This window comes from Egretta garzetta, unplaced genomic scaffold (genome assembly GCF_000687185.1).
Source record: "Egretta garzetta isolate BGI_Z169 unplaced genomic scaffold, ASM68718v1 scaffold285, whole genome shotgun sequence".
In the NCBI taxonomy this organism is placed as follows: Eukaryota; Metazoa; Chordata; class Aves; order Pelecaniformes; family Ardeidae; genus Egretta; species Egretta garzetta.
The window spans coordinates 554661-569858 of record NW_009259715.1 but is presented as its reverse complement, the minus strand read 5'-3'; the positions used below and the strand labels follow the sequence as shown (position 1 = coordinate 569858).

At 37.0% G+C, this 15198-nt stretch overlaps 1 protein-coding gene across 1 annotated transcript in view; it reads right to left on the bottom strand.

Moving 5' to 3' along the window:
- The window catches only part of AQR (aquarius intron-binding spliceosomal factor), a 55857-nt gene extending 41463 nt beyond the window's left edge, over nucleotides 1-14394 (bottom strand). Inside the window, exons 1-12 of the mRNA XM_035894476.1 lie at nucleotides 14129-14394; nucleotides 12890-12930; nucleotides 11930-11965; nucleotides 10223-10343; nucleotides 8779-8919; nucleotides 7081-7149; nucleotides 6548-6648; nucleotides 5719-5795; nucleotides 4409-4473; nucleotides 2474-2590; nucleotides 1394-1507; nucleotides 474-577 (exon numbers count right to left, since the gene is read on the bottom strand). Coding sequence (XP_035750369.1) covers nucleotides 474-577; nucleotides 1394-1507; nucleotides 2474-2590; nucleotides 4409-4473; nucleotides 5719-5795; nucleotides 6548-6648; nucleotides 7081-7149; nucleotides 8779-8919; nucleotides 10223-10343; nucleotides 11930-11965; nucleotides 12890-12930; nucleotides 14129-14260 — 1118 coding nt within the window. The 5' untranslated portion in view covers nucleotides 14261-14394. The remainder of the gene's footprint in view (nucleotides 1-473; nucleotides 578-1393; nucleotides 1508-2473; nucleotides 2591-4408; nucleotides 4474-5718; nucleotides 5796-6547; nucleotides 6649-7080; nucleotides 7150-8778; nucleotides 8920-10222; nucleotides 10344-11929; nucleotides 11966-12889; nucleotides 12931-14128) is intronic.
- Nucleotides 14395-15198: the final 804 nt, after the last annotated feature.

The window sequence follows — 15198 nt, the reverse complement described above, 5'->3', positions numbered from 1 at the left end:
GAGCATACTTTACCTTTGTCAAAATACAGACTATTATCCCTTTAATCACACATTTACAATACAGTACAGTTAATACAGTTGTACACTTCTATGATTTCTGTTGTAGTTTCTGTAGTACAGAACAGAGTAAAAAAAGCCAAATTAAAAAAGGTAGACTACTATAAGGTAATTACTGCTACAATTGCTTTAAGCAGCTATCTTCCAGAAAACTAGTACTTTCTCACATTCATTAGAAAAAAGGAAAGAAAAAGATATTTTTCTTATGCTAGAATTCTAGTACTCTAGTACTAGTGGATGCAAACTCTCCCTATCTCCCTATTTCAGCAGATGTAAGGGCACCATGTGACAAGTCAGAAAGACCTGAGAAGGCACATGAGAAGTCAGAAAGAAAAAAGGCTAGAAAATTGTTAAATTAAAACATACCAGGAGCAAATAATTTCAATTTCATGTTAAATTTAATTTTGATAACTTACCTAAGGGGTCCAAATAACTTCAGCAGTGAATCACGAGTATCTACTGCAGCTACATTTGAGAGCGCAAAGTCATATAACTCTGGGAAATGTGCAAATGCTGCTCTCTACAAAAGACCCACACCCCAAAACTGAATGTAAGCATATTAATGAAACAATTTAATAACAATCTAAATATTTATATAAAAGCATAGCTTCTTCTCATTCATAACATGTAGCACCCTGTGGACACTACCAGGATAGAAATAAAAACCAGGCAAAACCTCTTTTTCTTAGTCAGCACCACCTATTTGTTAATCCTGTGCTTCTGACACAGTATCTTTTTTCCTACACCCTCCTATCAGCATTTGTTCTGTCATTAAAGTAAAACATAAAGGGGCAGACATGCAGCCTTGCAAACAACTAAGAAAAACAAGGAACAAGTTTAATTTAACCATGCTTCCTTGAACTTCTTTGTTAAAACTGACGGGAAAAATTCTGAAAAGTATAACTATCTTTATATGACTACAAATAATGTGAATTTTTATTTTGTCTCTTATTTACAAGGGACCACTATTGCTACCGTATGTGTGTACTGGTCTTGAAGAAATGCTGCCACCTGCTGCATAATCGTAAGTTCCTACAGCACTTAATTTTCGTTTCTGAAAAGATTTAATGAGAGCAGTTCATCTTGACAATATCAAGTCAAAACTGGTGGTGTTTTGCTAGAGCATACTATTTAGTCGTAGTCACATGCACAACATTGACACATTAGTGTCTTCCATATAGTATAGAAAGTCAAGTTAAAACTATTCCTGTAACTCAATAGGAAAAATAAGGGGTTGGCTTTGGGAAATAATTTAATGCCTATTCCAGATGCAAATTAGACTAAAACAACAAAACCAAATCCTTTCCTTCCCATAAGCACTTTGCCGTCTGCCTACCTGCAAAGAAGTAATTCTATCATAGTGAATTGTTGTCATCTCGTTCTCCGTCAAAGCATTTCCAGTCTGATCGTTGATTTCAAAGCCAGTGTAGAATTTAAGCATATCTAAAAGCTGAGACATCATCCATATAAATTAGTGGATTAATAATAAGACACACCCTACCACAAGCAAAACCACAATTTAAGACGACAAATCTGGCACCATGCACACACAAGAGCTCCTCAAAGTTCTTGGAGAAAAGGACTAAGGAGTGGAATCTAAATTTTTAACTTGGCTGATGCACAAAATAATTTCATTTGGCATCTCGTCTACAAGCCATAGTAATTACAGCACAGCCCACAACCAATGCTATTTCTTTTTACATACTAGGACTTGAAAATGAATCTAATTGCACTAAGGTGACCTAGCCAGAGGTTCACTGAAACACTGAACCCAACTTATGGCTTGCTGCTACCAAAAGGGAGAGGTCTTGCTCCCTCCTGCCCTCTCTGATGCCGGCTCTGGAATTCATCCTACCTTTCAATGAGATTATTTAACTCAGAAGAAGAAAATTATTCAGATGTGCTGCTGGCATTGTGTTTCATCAATACTGACCCTCAGAGAAAATGAACAAATGCCAGAGATGGGGGACAGCAAGCAGCAGGAAAAGCAGCTGAGATGCAGGAAAGGGAAGAGATCTTCAGATCCTGCCGTAAGAAAAAATACACTGTCTATGACTGTGTAAACTGAAGGACAGTAGTGAAAAACAGCTTCAGTGTAGAATAGTCTGAGGTCAAAACAAATCACAGAATGCATTGGTGACAGCTTCTGCTATATGCAGGGTAAAGCATGGCGGAAGCTGCACTGTTTTCTAGGTTGTACTCTTTAAGAACTATTCATAACCAGAGCCAGAAATGTAAGGGCAGTCACACACATAGGTACAGGTAAGGAAGAACTACTGTCCAGAGGATTTAAATAGACATGTAGTTTGCACCCATCAGAAAAACCTGTCTTAACGAACAAATATTAAACAAAACAATTGCAGTATTCAGAGATGCATTGGAATGAGAAGTTATTTTCAACAACTTTGTGTCTCACCTGGCAGAAGAGATGACCCTCCTTCTCTCTTTTAGCAAGACTAGACAGGTAACAGTGAACAACCAGATGGGAGTCATCCAACACCGTATTAAACCAGCGCCGTGTGGGAAGCAAAGCCTGTGGTAAACAATCTCATGTTGGTATAAGCAATTCTTCAAAATGTAAGAAATCCCGGTTTCTTATAATTTTCCATTTTAAGAAGGCACATCAAGATAGATTGCTGCACAGTTACTTACATATCTAATACCCTAATAGAGGTTCTCGTATTAAAGCAGCATTTATATATGCCAAGACACCGTTTTTATGCAGGTAGGCTGCTATGAACACAGCCTTTTATAGGACTGGGAGCACAGCACAGACTTGCCATTAGTGAGATCGCATCCTGCCAGTAATAAAAGTAAATTAAATAAAGCAATTGTTCTACTAGTAAGTGTCTACATAATGACTGTGAGCTACAAAAGATATCTCAAACTGCTGCACTATTGTTTTAAATGTTTCTTTTCTATACTAATTTCATTAGTTTTAAGCTCGTCTTTCTCAATACTGCAAACCGTGTTTCTTCTAAATATGGTATGGTATCTTCCGTTCTTTCTAAGATACTCAAGTAAGATCTAAGAATTTTTCAAATCTTAACTAAAAAACCTATAAAGCCTTTTTGTAAACAAAACAGGGATAATTCCTTCTCAATGTAAATAGCTAAAGCTGCTATATGTAGCAACTGTTCAACAGCATATAGTACACCTCAACAATTCAAGAGAAAAATGAGTTGTTCTCAATGGAATCTACAGACTGAACGTAGAAAGCCAAAAAAACATGGTGTTTAGAACCAAGACAAAGAAATAATCTGAAAGAACTTTCCACAGAGTCATTCCTTGCAAATTATCAAATCACCAAGTTTTGATGTCAGTCTTTATACTGTAACATGAAACAGATATTCTGAGAAAGGCCTCAACATTGGTAAAAAGAGCTCATTAATACAGTACACGCTACTGAGGCAAAAAGACTTGGATTTATAGCTAATTTCTCATTTGCTTGTTCCAGTCTTTTAAACAGGCTTCATAAACTGCCTGAATTTTAACCTTCCTGTAATACCTACAGAGAACCAATATTAAATGTACTGCCTCTAAGCAATTAGGCTAACAGCCAGACTTAAGTTTAACTTCAAATACATATTTTCTCTTATAAGAGAGTATATTATATCCATAAGACAAGCTCTAATTTAAAGAATTCGTGCTATTGCAACTACAAGCACAGGCTACTTAAGCAATCTAGCAGAGGACAGTTAGCCTGTACGAGTTCAAGATCAAGCCATTTTAAATTTCTGTGTGCTTACTGTTTCAGAAAAATCTGTCTTATTTCAGAATGTCTTCTAAATCTGAAGTTTATTTAAAGTAAATTTCTACTCATGAGAAATCGTAAATTAATGTCTTTTATGGGGTCAATCCCTCACATTCTGGTACTATGAAGCTTAAAATTGCCCCACTTTCTCGGTACCTGCTGAAAAATTCCATAAAACCTCACTTGGCCTCCTATCATTCTGTAACAAACCTAGATCACCGGAACTGTTACTTCTAAATAATGAATTTTCCCAACTTCTTGTGCACCCCCAGCCTACTCGCTGGTGGGGCAGTGTGAGAAGCAGAAAAGGCCTTGACTCTGAATAAGCACTGCTCAGCAGTAACTAAAACACCAGGGTGTTATCAACATTCTTCTCATCCTAAATCTGAAACACAGCACTACACCAGCTACTAGAATGAAAATTAACTCTATCCCAGCCAAAACCAGGACACCGATGGAAAACCACTATTAAGCAACCAAATGCACAACTGTGACATAACCACCTGCTAATTAGAACAAGGCTGTCATAAAGACTTTGTGCATTTAAAACCTGGAGAAGCACATGTGGAAACAGGTTGAAACAATTTAATAACTTACCTCAAGATCTAGCATGAGTTCAATGAATCTCTCACAATAATGAACTTTGTCCATAGAAATAGGACCTAGATAGAAAAAAAAAATTCTGTAATTGATCCACACCACAATATATTTGTACTTGAACTATTTAAAAATGTAATAAATGCTACTAATATACCAGTATTAGCTTTTAACAAGATTAAAAAGTTAACTAGCACATTCTTCTCTTTTTCTGAAACAATCCTTTCTTTCATTGCAAACCAGAAAATTCTGGCATATAAGAAAGGAATGGAACCAGAGTTTCAGGAGTGATTTTATCCACTCTGAAAAAAACAACCAACGTGACACAAAAATGCGCACTTCCACAAGATAACAATGGTTGGCTAAACTTCTTAAGAACTTTTAACTCTGGGTGCCCGAAAATACCTATTTAAAAGCTGCAATTAAGGTGTGTGCAAAAGGCCTTGACAATATTCAAAGGTACTCAGCGGTGACTACCAAGGGACCTTCAGAATCATGTCAAAACACAACACTAAGTCTGCTTTAATGAGTATCTACTTCCTAAAGCCTACAAAGAACTGTTAATGCAAATCTTCCTAAAACAGGTCTTGCATAATTGGGAAAACAGAGGGGATAGGTATACTTTCTGAGGAAGCCGCAATACACAGAATTCCCCCTCACAGCTCAGTTAAGAGCTGAACTTTGCTAAGAGTTTAAGAGCAAAAGCAGAACTCCAGGAAGTGATTTCACCCAAATTGTGCTGCACTTAGAGCATAATAAGCCTTTTTTGCCAAAAGGCTAACACCTTCCTGTACAAACACTTTTCCTTTCCAAATCAGGCAAGCATGTAATTTTGCTTGTCACAATGACGTATAAATCAGGAGCAGTCAAATCTTACAGAATTTCACTTCACTTAGGCTTTTATTCCTACCGTAAATCAACAGTACTAACAGAATAGAGCCTTATGATATGCATTTATACCACCTGTTTAACAAGGCATCTAAGTATGTATGAAGTGTTTTAATGCTTTAAGGCGGCTGTAAGCACACAATAAAGAATATCAGTACCCAGAAATATTTTTTTATTAAGTCCATACTGAACGGAAGAAGAAGTTTGAAGTAGCTTTCTGCTATTTCATTTTTAAAGCATATGCACATTTGAACACTAATTCTGACATGAAATCCATGCAGACAGGCTTAGATTTCACTAAAACCCCATCCAGATAAGATCTCCAACCTGAGGTTGGTATCCTAAGGAGAAGTTGCTTAAGCAACAGGAAAGAATTTAAGACAGATTACCAGATAACAAAGTAACATAAGAACCACGGTTACCTGAGACAGGTATTGATTTTAGCACAGAAATGAATTTCTGAATGAGCTGTGAAAGAAATCTTCTTTCCTGATACGCTCTAAAATCAGACATATGACAAAAGCATTAATATTCCTTAAATGTATTTCACTAATACAAAGTTAGCTGCTTTAACATTTATATAATGTTAGCAGGTTGCTTTGAAATACACCTGAACTGTTTAGATGATAACTTTTCTGTTTGCACTCAGGCAGACAGATTAGCAGAGTGTACATTTTTAGGCACAGAACAGATTAATCACCCATGCTTCTACTGAGTCAAAGAGGAGAAGTATGTCACCACCTACACCTTACCACATTGCAACACAAAAATACTATATAAATATATAATATATAAATATAATAAAATATATAAATATATAATAATATATATAAATACTATATAAATAATATTTAACTTCAGTGAGATACACACAAATTTATTCAAATACTTACATAAGCTATTTGCTTGAAGAGCTAAACATTTGCTAAAGGTCATGAAAAAATACAAGTAACTACATGAAAATTCTCTTATGGCTTTCACCCTATAGCTCTAAGATTTGGTATCACAAATTCACTGATCAAATGAAATATTAGTTCTATAACAGTATTTTGCATAAAGACTACTGGAAAACAAAACAGTTTCCAGGAGACTACATGTGATCAATCCTTATTTGCCATCTTAATTTTTAAGAAAAAAACCCCAACAAAAAGATCCCCACATTTTTTTATTGAAAAAATTCATTTTAGCTGAAACACAATGAATGCATTATGGGCTTTGGATTTAACAGGAAACAAGGTTTCTGTAACATACCGCATTCTGGACTCCTCATCCATTTTCTCATCATTTTTCTTAATTAGATTCCAGAATTTTCTTAGTTTTGGTGTCTTTTTTAGCTCTTGTTCCAGCCGTTTCTGAAATGTTAAAACATTATTCCATCAGCAAGAAACCTTGTTTTCATGAGAGATAAAAATACAGTCCACTCTTCTCATTAAAAAATATATAACAAACGGAAATAAATAGCTGTCTCAGACTAATCACAGTAAGTATCACTCAAAACAAGGATGTAATGCTACTAGAGAGAGTCTAGCCATGGCTAGATGTCAGCTCCATTCCCCAGTCCCTGCGATTTCACGGCCTTGTCTACAAATTATAGTTTGAAGAAGCTATAAGCAAAAAAAGCTTCATTTTATGAAAAATTACATCATTAGTTAATAATTACACAGATATTTGCAACAAACAATAAATACAATTTTGCCAAGCATACAAAATTAAAATTTCATAGCAATGCAGGCAGCTTTAAATATTAAGACTTCCATAAAAATTCACTTTACAGGACAACTTACAGGTTGCAGAGCCATCCACATTGGTAAGGAGATGAGCTGCTGCACTTGGCCTCTGATCAAATCCACTTCCTGTTAGAAAGTTATAGACAGAAAATGTTTTTTAAAAATGCTTGTTTTCTGATGTGCCTGTACAAAATACATCAATGTACATCACCACCTGACAAAAATATGTATGTTGTTGTATTAGATTTCACAATTTCCTAACAGAAAACTGCACGATAGCCCTAGCCAGTAACACTTAGAACTGTTAATGACTTCTGCATTTTAGTTTTTTTCCACGGATTCTGTCAGTTCTTAATAGTTGGGGCCCCATCCATGTATTTTTAGCATAGAAGCTGATGAGAACTGATGTTCCTTCTTCAGTCATCTCTTGTTCTTGAATTGAATTTTCTTACTGTGCTTTCTGTGTTTTTACTCTATTCTTTCTCTCCTGAAGCTCGCTATTTATCAAGTTTTCCCCACTTCATCTACACTCTTCTCATTATCTGAAATAATTAATTTTCTCTATAATTCATGTAACTTTAACTGTTGTTTCAAATGTTCTCTCTCCAACTCTGCCTGGGAACTGGATCCACAAAGTTTTCTTTCTTTCCTAAACTACTGAAAAAATTACATTAACATCTTAAATGTTTCTTCAGGGACAAGTAGTCCATTCTCAGCATTTTGAAACTTCACACTTCAGTGCTCCTTACTTAAAACGGTACTGTGACTATCCTGTTCTGCATTCCATCAAGAAGCACAGCTTCTAATAGCAGTATGCTTTTACGAGCACTTTTTTTACTGGCTTCCATATCACGTTGTATGAGAAATAGACTCTACAAGCAAGATTCCATACAGTCACTATCAAACACTCCTTTAAAATGAAGACCTGTTGTACCACGGCCACGACAGAAGACTGCTACCTCAATAAACTATACACATAAGGTTTGGAATGATTACTGGCTCCCACAATCATTTCTAATTCCAAAATCAAATCATATACTTTCTAAATAGTTTTGGCTGCAATATACAACTCAGTTCTTTACTTGTGCAGACCCTGATTTTGACTGATAACATCCCGTGTGCGATATAAGTAAAGAAAAAGCCCAGTAGCAAGAGAGGTAACAGAGTACTGTTTTATATAACTGGTAACTGCAAATTATTCTTCACACTTGGTAATTAGGACCTATAACTTTGTTTTCATTACAGATTGAGAACACAACTTAGTCTTCAGAAAGCACTGGACCAACTCAAGAGAAGTGCAGATAGAAATAGTATCTAAACCTGGTTTCAAAAGTGAAAAAATTACTGCCTTTCTCAATAGTTAATGGAAATAATTTTGTGCAATTTCCCAGCCAAACTAAAAAGAGCATGGTAGTAAGCAATGTGCTTTTAAGCGTAAAGCACCTTTCCAAATATAAATACATATTTTTAAGCACCATTTTAAATATAATTCTGAATATATGCCTTTAAAATGCAGTAAGCACCAATCCTCCAATTTTGAGTCTCTTTTTTGACCTTGTGTCAGAGAAAAGCAAATGTGATGAGAGAGATAAAGCAAGAGTCAAAAAGAGCAGTAAAAGCCCTCTGATACCATCTTCCTCCTTAAATGGGAATTTTGCTTCAACTGTCTTGTAAGAAGAAATTGCTCAAACTAAATTCCTATTGACTCAGAACAGCATAAACACACTGGAGGTATTACAGTTACTTTTAACATACCAAACTATTGAAGCAGTGATCAAGGAAAAGCAGCAGGACTGTCTGTTCATGCAGAGAGTATTCACTGTCATTTTCAACCAGTGATGCTTCCAACACGCATTTGAAAAAGAAGGGAAAGTGTTCTGGCTTTTTTTTGAACGTCTAGGAATAGAAGAGGAAGTTGATTTTGAGTCAGGTTGATACAGACCATTTCAATCTTCATTCACATAACATAGATCAAGTTCTCTAAATGCATTTAAATCTATAAAAGGATGGATTAGTTTTTCTCTTTTTCATTTATTCTGACCAGGCAGCACAAACAAAACAGACTAATGATATTGTCCTGACCAGGGATCTTCACATCATGAGAGCGCTCCTAGTGGGACTACCACCTTCTGCATGGTCTAACACCAGTGATGTATAGGACAAGCTGAACAAGAAGCACAAGTGGAGCAGATTGTGCTCTGGGAATGCTCAACTGGTGACTGCACAGAATCACTGTAAAATGACACAGGTTGGAAGAGAATTGGTAGATTTTGGTGAAAACTAAGGCAGGTGTTCAGTGATCTGCAAAAAGCGAGCAGGTAAAAACCACCAGAGATTAATTACAATTGTGGAACTACCATTCAGCTATCTCAGCCAGTAAAAGATAAACTGAATAATCATGGCGATAAAACGGTTTCTTCACAAGGGCAGCCACGTACCAAATAACAGACTTAACTAAGCTGCTTGGAAAGGAACATGCACCTGTTACTTTGCTTCTAGTACCTATGCCAGAACACAAAAAGGCACAGACATCATATGCGCAAGTTATTAATCATTTGTGCTTTGTCAGCACTGAAGTAATCGTGCTATTATTGGAGTAAGTGTGCTTCTGAAATAATGCTTGCATAGAATTTCTAACAAGGCTCATGTTGAGATGGCCCGTGAGATCTGGACTGTTTGTAGAAACACCAAAATATTTCAGAGCCTGTTATTACAAAAAATGGTATATATCGAAGCAGAGTAAGAGATTAGCTTAGTATAAAATTTCATGCAAGAAAGCTACAAAACCATATTAACAGGTTTTTAAGCGAGACATTATTGGATAAAAATGTTAGACTTCCAGTGGTGCCGCCTTATATCCACAGATATAAAGTCCTTTTTTCTTTCAGTATCAGGGCAAGAATTTCTCTGCAAGTGCCAGCCTTTTGTCAAGTGCCAAAAAAGCAAATGCTGCTGCTGTTACAAAGGCATCACATCGCAGAACAAAGGACTCATGTACCAGAAGGAATCAGGTGTTTTTTCATCCATCTATTGCTTTCTCCAAAAATAACACACACTTTAAAACACCGTATGAGACATTCCAGCTGAGGTACCATTTACACTACAAGCTTTGCTACCTTCTGTCAGTATAAGTGAGCACACCGCAAAAGCTGCAACTTACAGATCAAAGTCAATTCTAGCTGTAATTGAAATCGCTTACCTCCCACGCAGGGACATTCTCTCTGAACTTCTCATTCACCATACAGCAGATTGACATTAAATATGCCTTACTGGACACCTCTGGAGAATAATTAATCCATAGGTAATTTTCAAGGTACTGGCTGCGAAGAGACAAAGAGTATTTCAGTAGTTGCTGCCACCCACATAATCTGTCACTCATTTGAAAGAGCAGTTATCCACAGGGTTTTTTTTCCTCCTTCTCCTTAAAGCCATCTCTATAGTTCGTGAGTAGTTCCTGAAGTTACCTCTCATCTAGGTCACTGAAGAAAAACTTGATACACTCAGTAACTGCTACAAGAGACAGAGGAGTTTCTTAACAGGAAGACACATTCATGAGAGGGTTTTCAAATGTAACAAATACCCACAGCTCAATATGAAGCCAGAACATGAATTTATGTTGACTTTCCAAAAAGAGAAGAAGAAGAAGAAACTTCACTTGTCTAAAGAACGTCACATGCAGCATTTCCTAGCATAAGATGCAAAGGACAACTACTGTATAACAGGATTTGTATTAACAAATACCCTTTTTTATAAAAAAATCAGGAATCATCTAGTGGCATTTTATGCTTGCAATCATATAAAGGCAATAAAAATATTACATTACAGTGTGACTAAAACAAAGCATTGAATATTAAAGGAGTGATTAAGTGTTTTCAAGAAGTTGAAAAAACAATTACTGAACACTGGAAAACAGCAGCTTCCCAGCAATGAGCTGAAAGAAAGCAGAAAGTCTTATTTCTTCCTAAACAAGAATTCATCCCTTTCTCTTAATGTCACCTCTAACATTTGTTTGGCCCCTCATGAGACAACTCAGGTTCCCCTATTTACTTTTTTCTACAGCTTACTTTTCTGATGTCTTACAGGACACTACTTCAGTAATTTCACGTAAGATGAATATCAGAGACAGGGGGACAAAAGGCAGTGAGAAGCTGTATGCAACTAGGAGCAAAAGGCTCCGTAATGGTCAGGCAGGGTCAGACAACAATGGTCTCACCTGGGAGCTCAGCCAGAATGCGTAGCTTCAGTTGGAGCTGAGATAACTTGATAGGCTTATATAAAATGGATTACATGCTGCTTCCCAAGAGCTTGGATCTGCCAATGGGAGGGGGCAAAACCCCATGAAATCCACAGGAACTCCATACAAAGCCAAATAGAGCACTAAATATTGTGTTTCTAAGTATGTAAATACTGCAAATATTTATTTTACATCATTTTAGACATGCTCTATAAGTTCTTCCAGGAAAGTCACAAGTAAGAATCTTCATAACAGATTCCCATTTCTTTTCAGCTGAAGAATTCATTTTTACCTTCGCAGCAAGAGACTTAATCCATAAACTTCCTCTGACTTCAATGAGCTCTGATTTAAGGCTTAATGACACATTCCAAATAACAGACCCAAGTTTTTCAACTCTTCCATTCATGCTCTCTTCTTCAGTGCTCCACTTACAATAGAAATTCAGAATCTTATAAAACAAGATACTCTGATACGTTACTTACGCTTATGAAATTATTTCCTCCTCAAATTAAGCTCTCCTCAATTTTCCTAGGTACGCAATTCAAGGCTTTAGTAAGTAGGAACAAATGAGTATACTACGTTCAAATTGATTTACTGCCCCCTGCATTTGCTTCTCATCCTTCATAGGTTCCTACGAAAAAATAACTTAAAATTTCACTCCAATTAGCTTACCTGAATTCAAGAAGCATTATCTTCCTAATAGCAAACCTAAAAATGAAAAAGTAATCAATTAACACAGGAAAGAAAGCCTCCCATAAACATCTTAGCTGCATGGAAAATGGCTGTATTTTCCCTTATTTTGTTATATAACAAGACTTACAGAAACATCTAGGAATTATTTCTGCCCCCCCCCTCCATTTCCATGCAAGAGCAACCACTTGACTGCGGAAGCAACTGCTGTAACACTGTGGAAGCAGGTTCATTAAGCAATCAAATTCACATTAAAAAATATCCATCTAGATCTTTTAAACATGAAGACAGCACTTCCAACAGCCTTGAAGACATAAACTGGTAAAAGCTGAGTGTCTTCTGGAAAACAACGACTATACAGTTAATCAGTTCTCTTCTTAGTGACTGGAAATGGAAGCTTGCTCTGTTCCTGTACGGCAATTCTTAGATTACTTTCATAAAGGAATCATAAACAGAATTCTCTTCAGAGCTCAAACTTCCCCTGAAGAGCTCCAAACAGCTACGGCTACAACTCTTTTCTGCACACACAGTTGCAGAATGCAGTTTACCTTGAATTCTTTCTCTCCCCCATCTAATAGAGGCATCACACTCCTCAACTGATTTTTTTTCTTTTTATGCCTTACTGACAAAAGAAGGGACCAGTCTTCTATAACCATCGTAACAAAGACAAGGTAAAACACAACAGACTACTAGATCAAGGAACCAAACAATATCATGTCCAACCATAACATTTAAGGATTATGAGCTTATGAACTTCCTTTTTGCCACATTCAGACTTTGAAATACCATAGTGATTAAATGACTGAAATGCACTCCAGTCATTTTCATCTGCTTTCAACACGTTAATGCATTTTAAAATATTCTATGAGACTTTAGAAACCACTTCAATAACAGCTAATGTTGGAATGCTTGTCTGTGAGTGAAAGGGACTAGCGTACTTACTTTGACCGGACAATTTCTTTAGTATATACATCTTCGATAACCTGTAGGAAAGAATATTTTAAAAAAAAAAAAAAAAGGGGGTTAATTTTATATGCTTCACAAAGTGATTAAAATGCATTAAGATATCTTCTGTACTCAAAGTTACTCTGAATTAGTTACTCCCTGCTTACTGCTTTTTGATCAAAAATGTTGTAACAACTATGTCTCAGATCTGAAGAGTCCAAAAGCTTCACAGACATACATTCTCACAACAAAAGTGAATCAACTTAGGAGAAAGCAGACAATGATAGAAAACTGATAGGACCTTCATTCAAGTTATTCTGAAGGAATAACCTACATTTCACCGACATTTTTATATAAAAGTCAAACATTTTTATATAAAAAGGCAAACCTTTTTATTGTTAATCTCTGGCTTACTGTTGACTTTAAAGAACAGTCTTCAAGAGTTAAGTCTGCATCGACTCAGCCATCTGCTGTCACTGTTTCCTTTAACCGACATTTAACCAAACCCAGACACTTCCACCTAGTTTTTCCAACAGGAATGAAAGAATCTGCACTATCTGTTGCAATAGGCGCACTTTGACATCCACATGACACAGAGATGCAGCTCAGCTGCTTATGTACATCCTAGTTCTAACAATCACAAATACTACAAAAAGAGTGAGTAAACTGAGGCTGGAAAAGGAGATTTAGCCAAATACCCACGAGGGAAAGACACCTAACATTGGGTGTGGGAAAGAACCCCACACTACTGAAAACCAGCACAAAACCAAATCAGGCCAAATTTTAAACTTTCAAAACACACATATCCCCCAGAACAGCATTAATGTTGTCTATTGTCTCTGAAGAAGCTTTTAGAAAGAAGTACAGAGTTCAGTAACACCTGCATCTTTCATCCTTCTTTGATTTCTAAGAGTAGCCCCTCCTCAAACACCTTTTCACCTCAAAGGAGATGCTCAAAAATCTTTTACTCTCATAAGTTCTTGGCCAAAATTAATTGAACAAATAGCATACAAAAGAACTGCGCTGCTATAGCATACTGTCATAACAGTGCCTACATTTATAAACTACAAATGCATAAGAAACAGTTGATAATTACAGTGTGTTAAGGAACTGTCGACCTTCCAAGCAGTCTCCTACAGTTTTATATAAAACAGGCACCACTGGAAGTTGGCACATCAGAAAAAACTTGATCCTCATTCTTTTATACCCCAACACAATTCCAGTAGAAGTATTTACCTTTGAATCAAATGACAACTTCTTCTTCACATGTGGAGCCCAGTATTTGTTTGCTAACTGTAAGGGGGAAAAATAAAAAGGGTTGAATATACGCTTTTTCAGCTGTAGTGATACAATAACTGTATAACACATCCCATCCCCAAACTTTACTTCACTAATCTTACTTAATTTCAGCCCACAGTAACTACAGGTAACAAAATGATGTTTTCCAACAATGCTTTTATCATAGAATCATAGAATGTTTTGGGTTGGAAGGGACCCCTAGAGGTCATCTAGTCCAACCCCCCTGCAGGAACAGGGACACCGCTAACTAGATCAGGCTGCTCAGAGCCCCATCCAACCTGGCCTTGAATGTTTCCAGGGATGGGGCCTCCACTACCTCTCTGGGCAACCTGTTCCAGTGTTTTGCTTTTCAATCATTTAAGGTTTTATGCCTAAACCTTTTCCAACAGAAGTGCGATTCTCTGTAAAAATTTCAGATGCATAGGCTGTTATATAATAAACGTGGGGGGTTTTTTTCCCCCTTAAGTTACTTCTAGGAAAAAAAGAAATGCTGTGATCTTTCTGGGACTGCAAACCCCAGGCTCCAAATGACTACGCTCCCACTGAGGAATTTCACAGAGAACTAGAGGCTACAGATATAGGTCCCGTATTTCAAGGCAATTTGCTGTAACCATCGCTGCGGCAAAATTCGTGAGCTACGGCGGCAAGAGCTTCCTCACCGACTGTATTCACACTTCTTTACGCTGCAAAAGAGGAAGGAAAACAGCACTTCCCGCACAAAAAAAAAAAAAAAACCAAACCAAACCCACAACAAACACTTGTATAAAACCACTTAAAATGCTCGGCTACAAGGAACTGCAGGCACCTTCCCATGTATTGTAGCAAACCTAATTTTACTTTGCAGTGCTGCCCTCGTAAACCCCCCTGGTCTGGCCGCGCCGGGGGCATGTGCCCTCCCACGCGTAAGGCGGGCGCTGAATGCCTCCCCGCTGGCGACACAAGGCCCCCTCCCTCACACCCACGGCCCCCAAAGCCTATTTAAACACCGGGGCGCCTCCGCCGCCGGA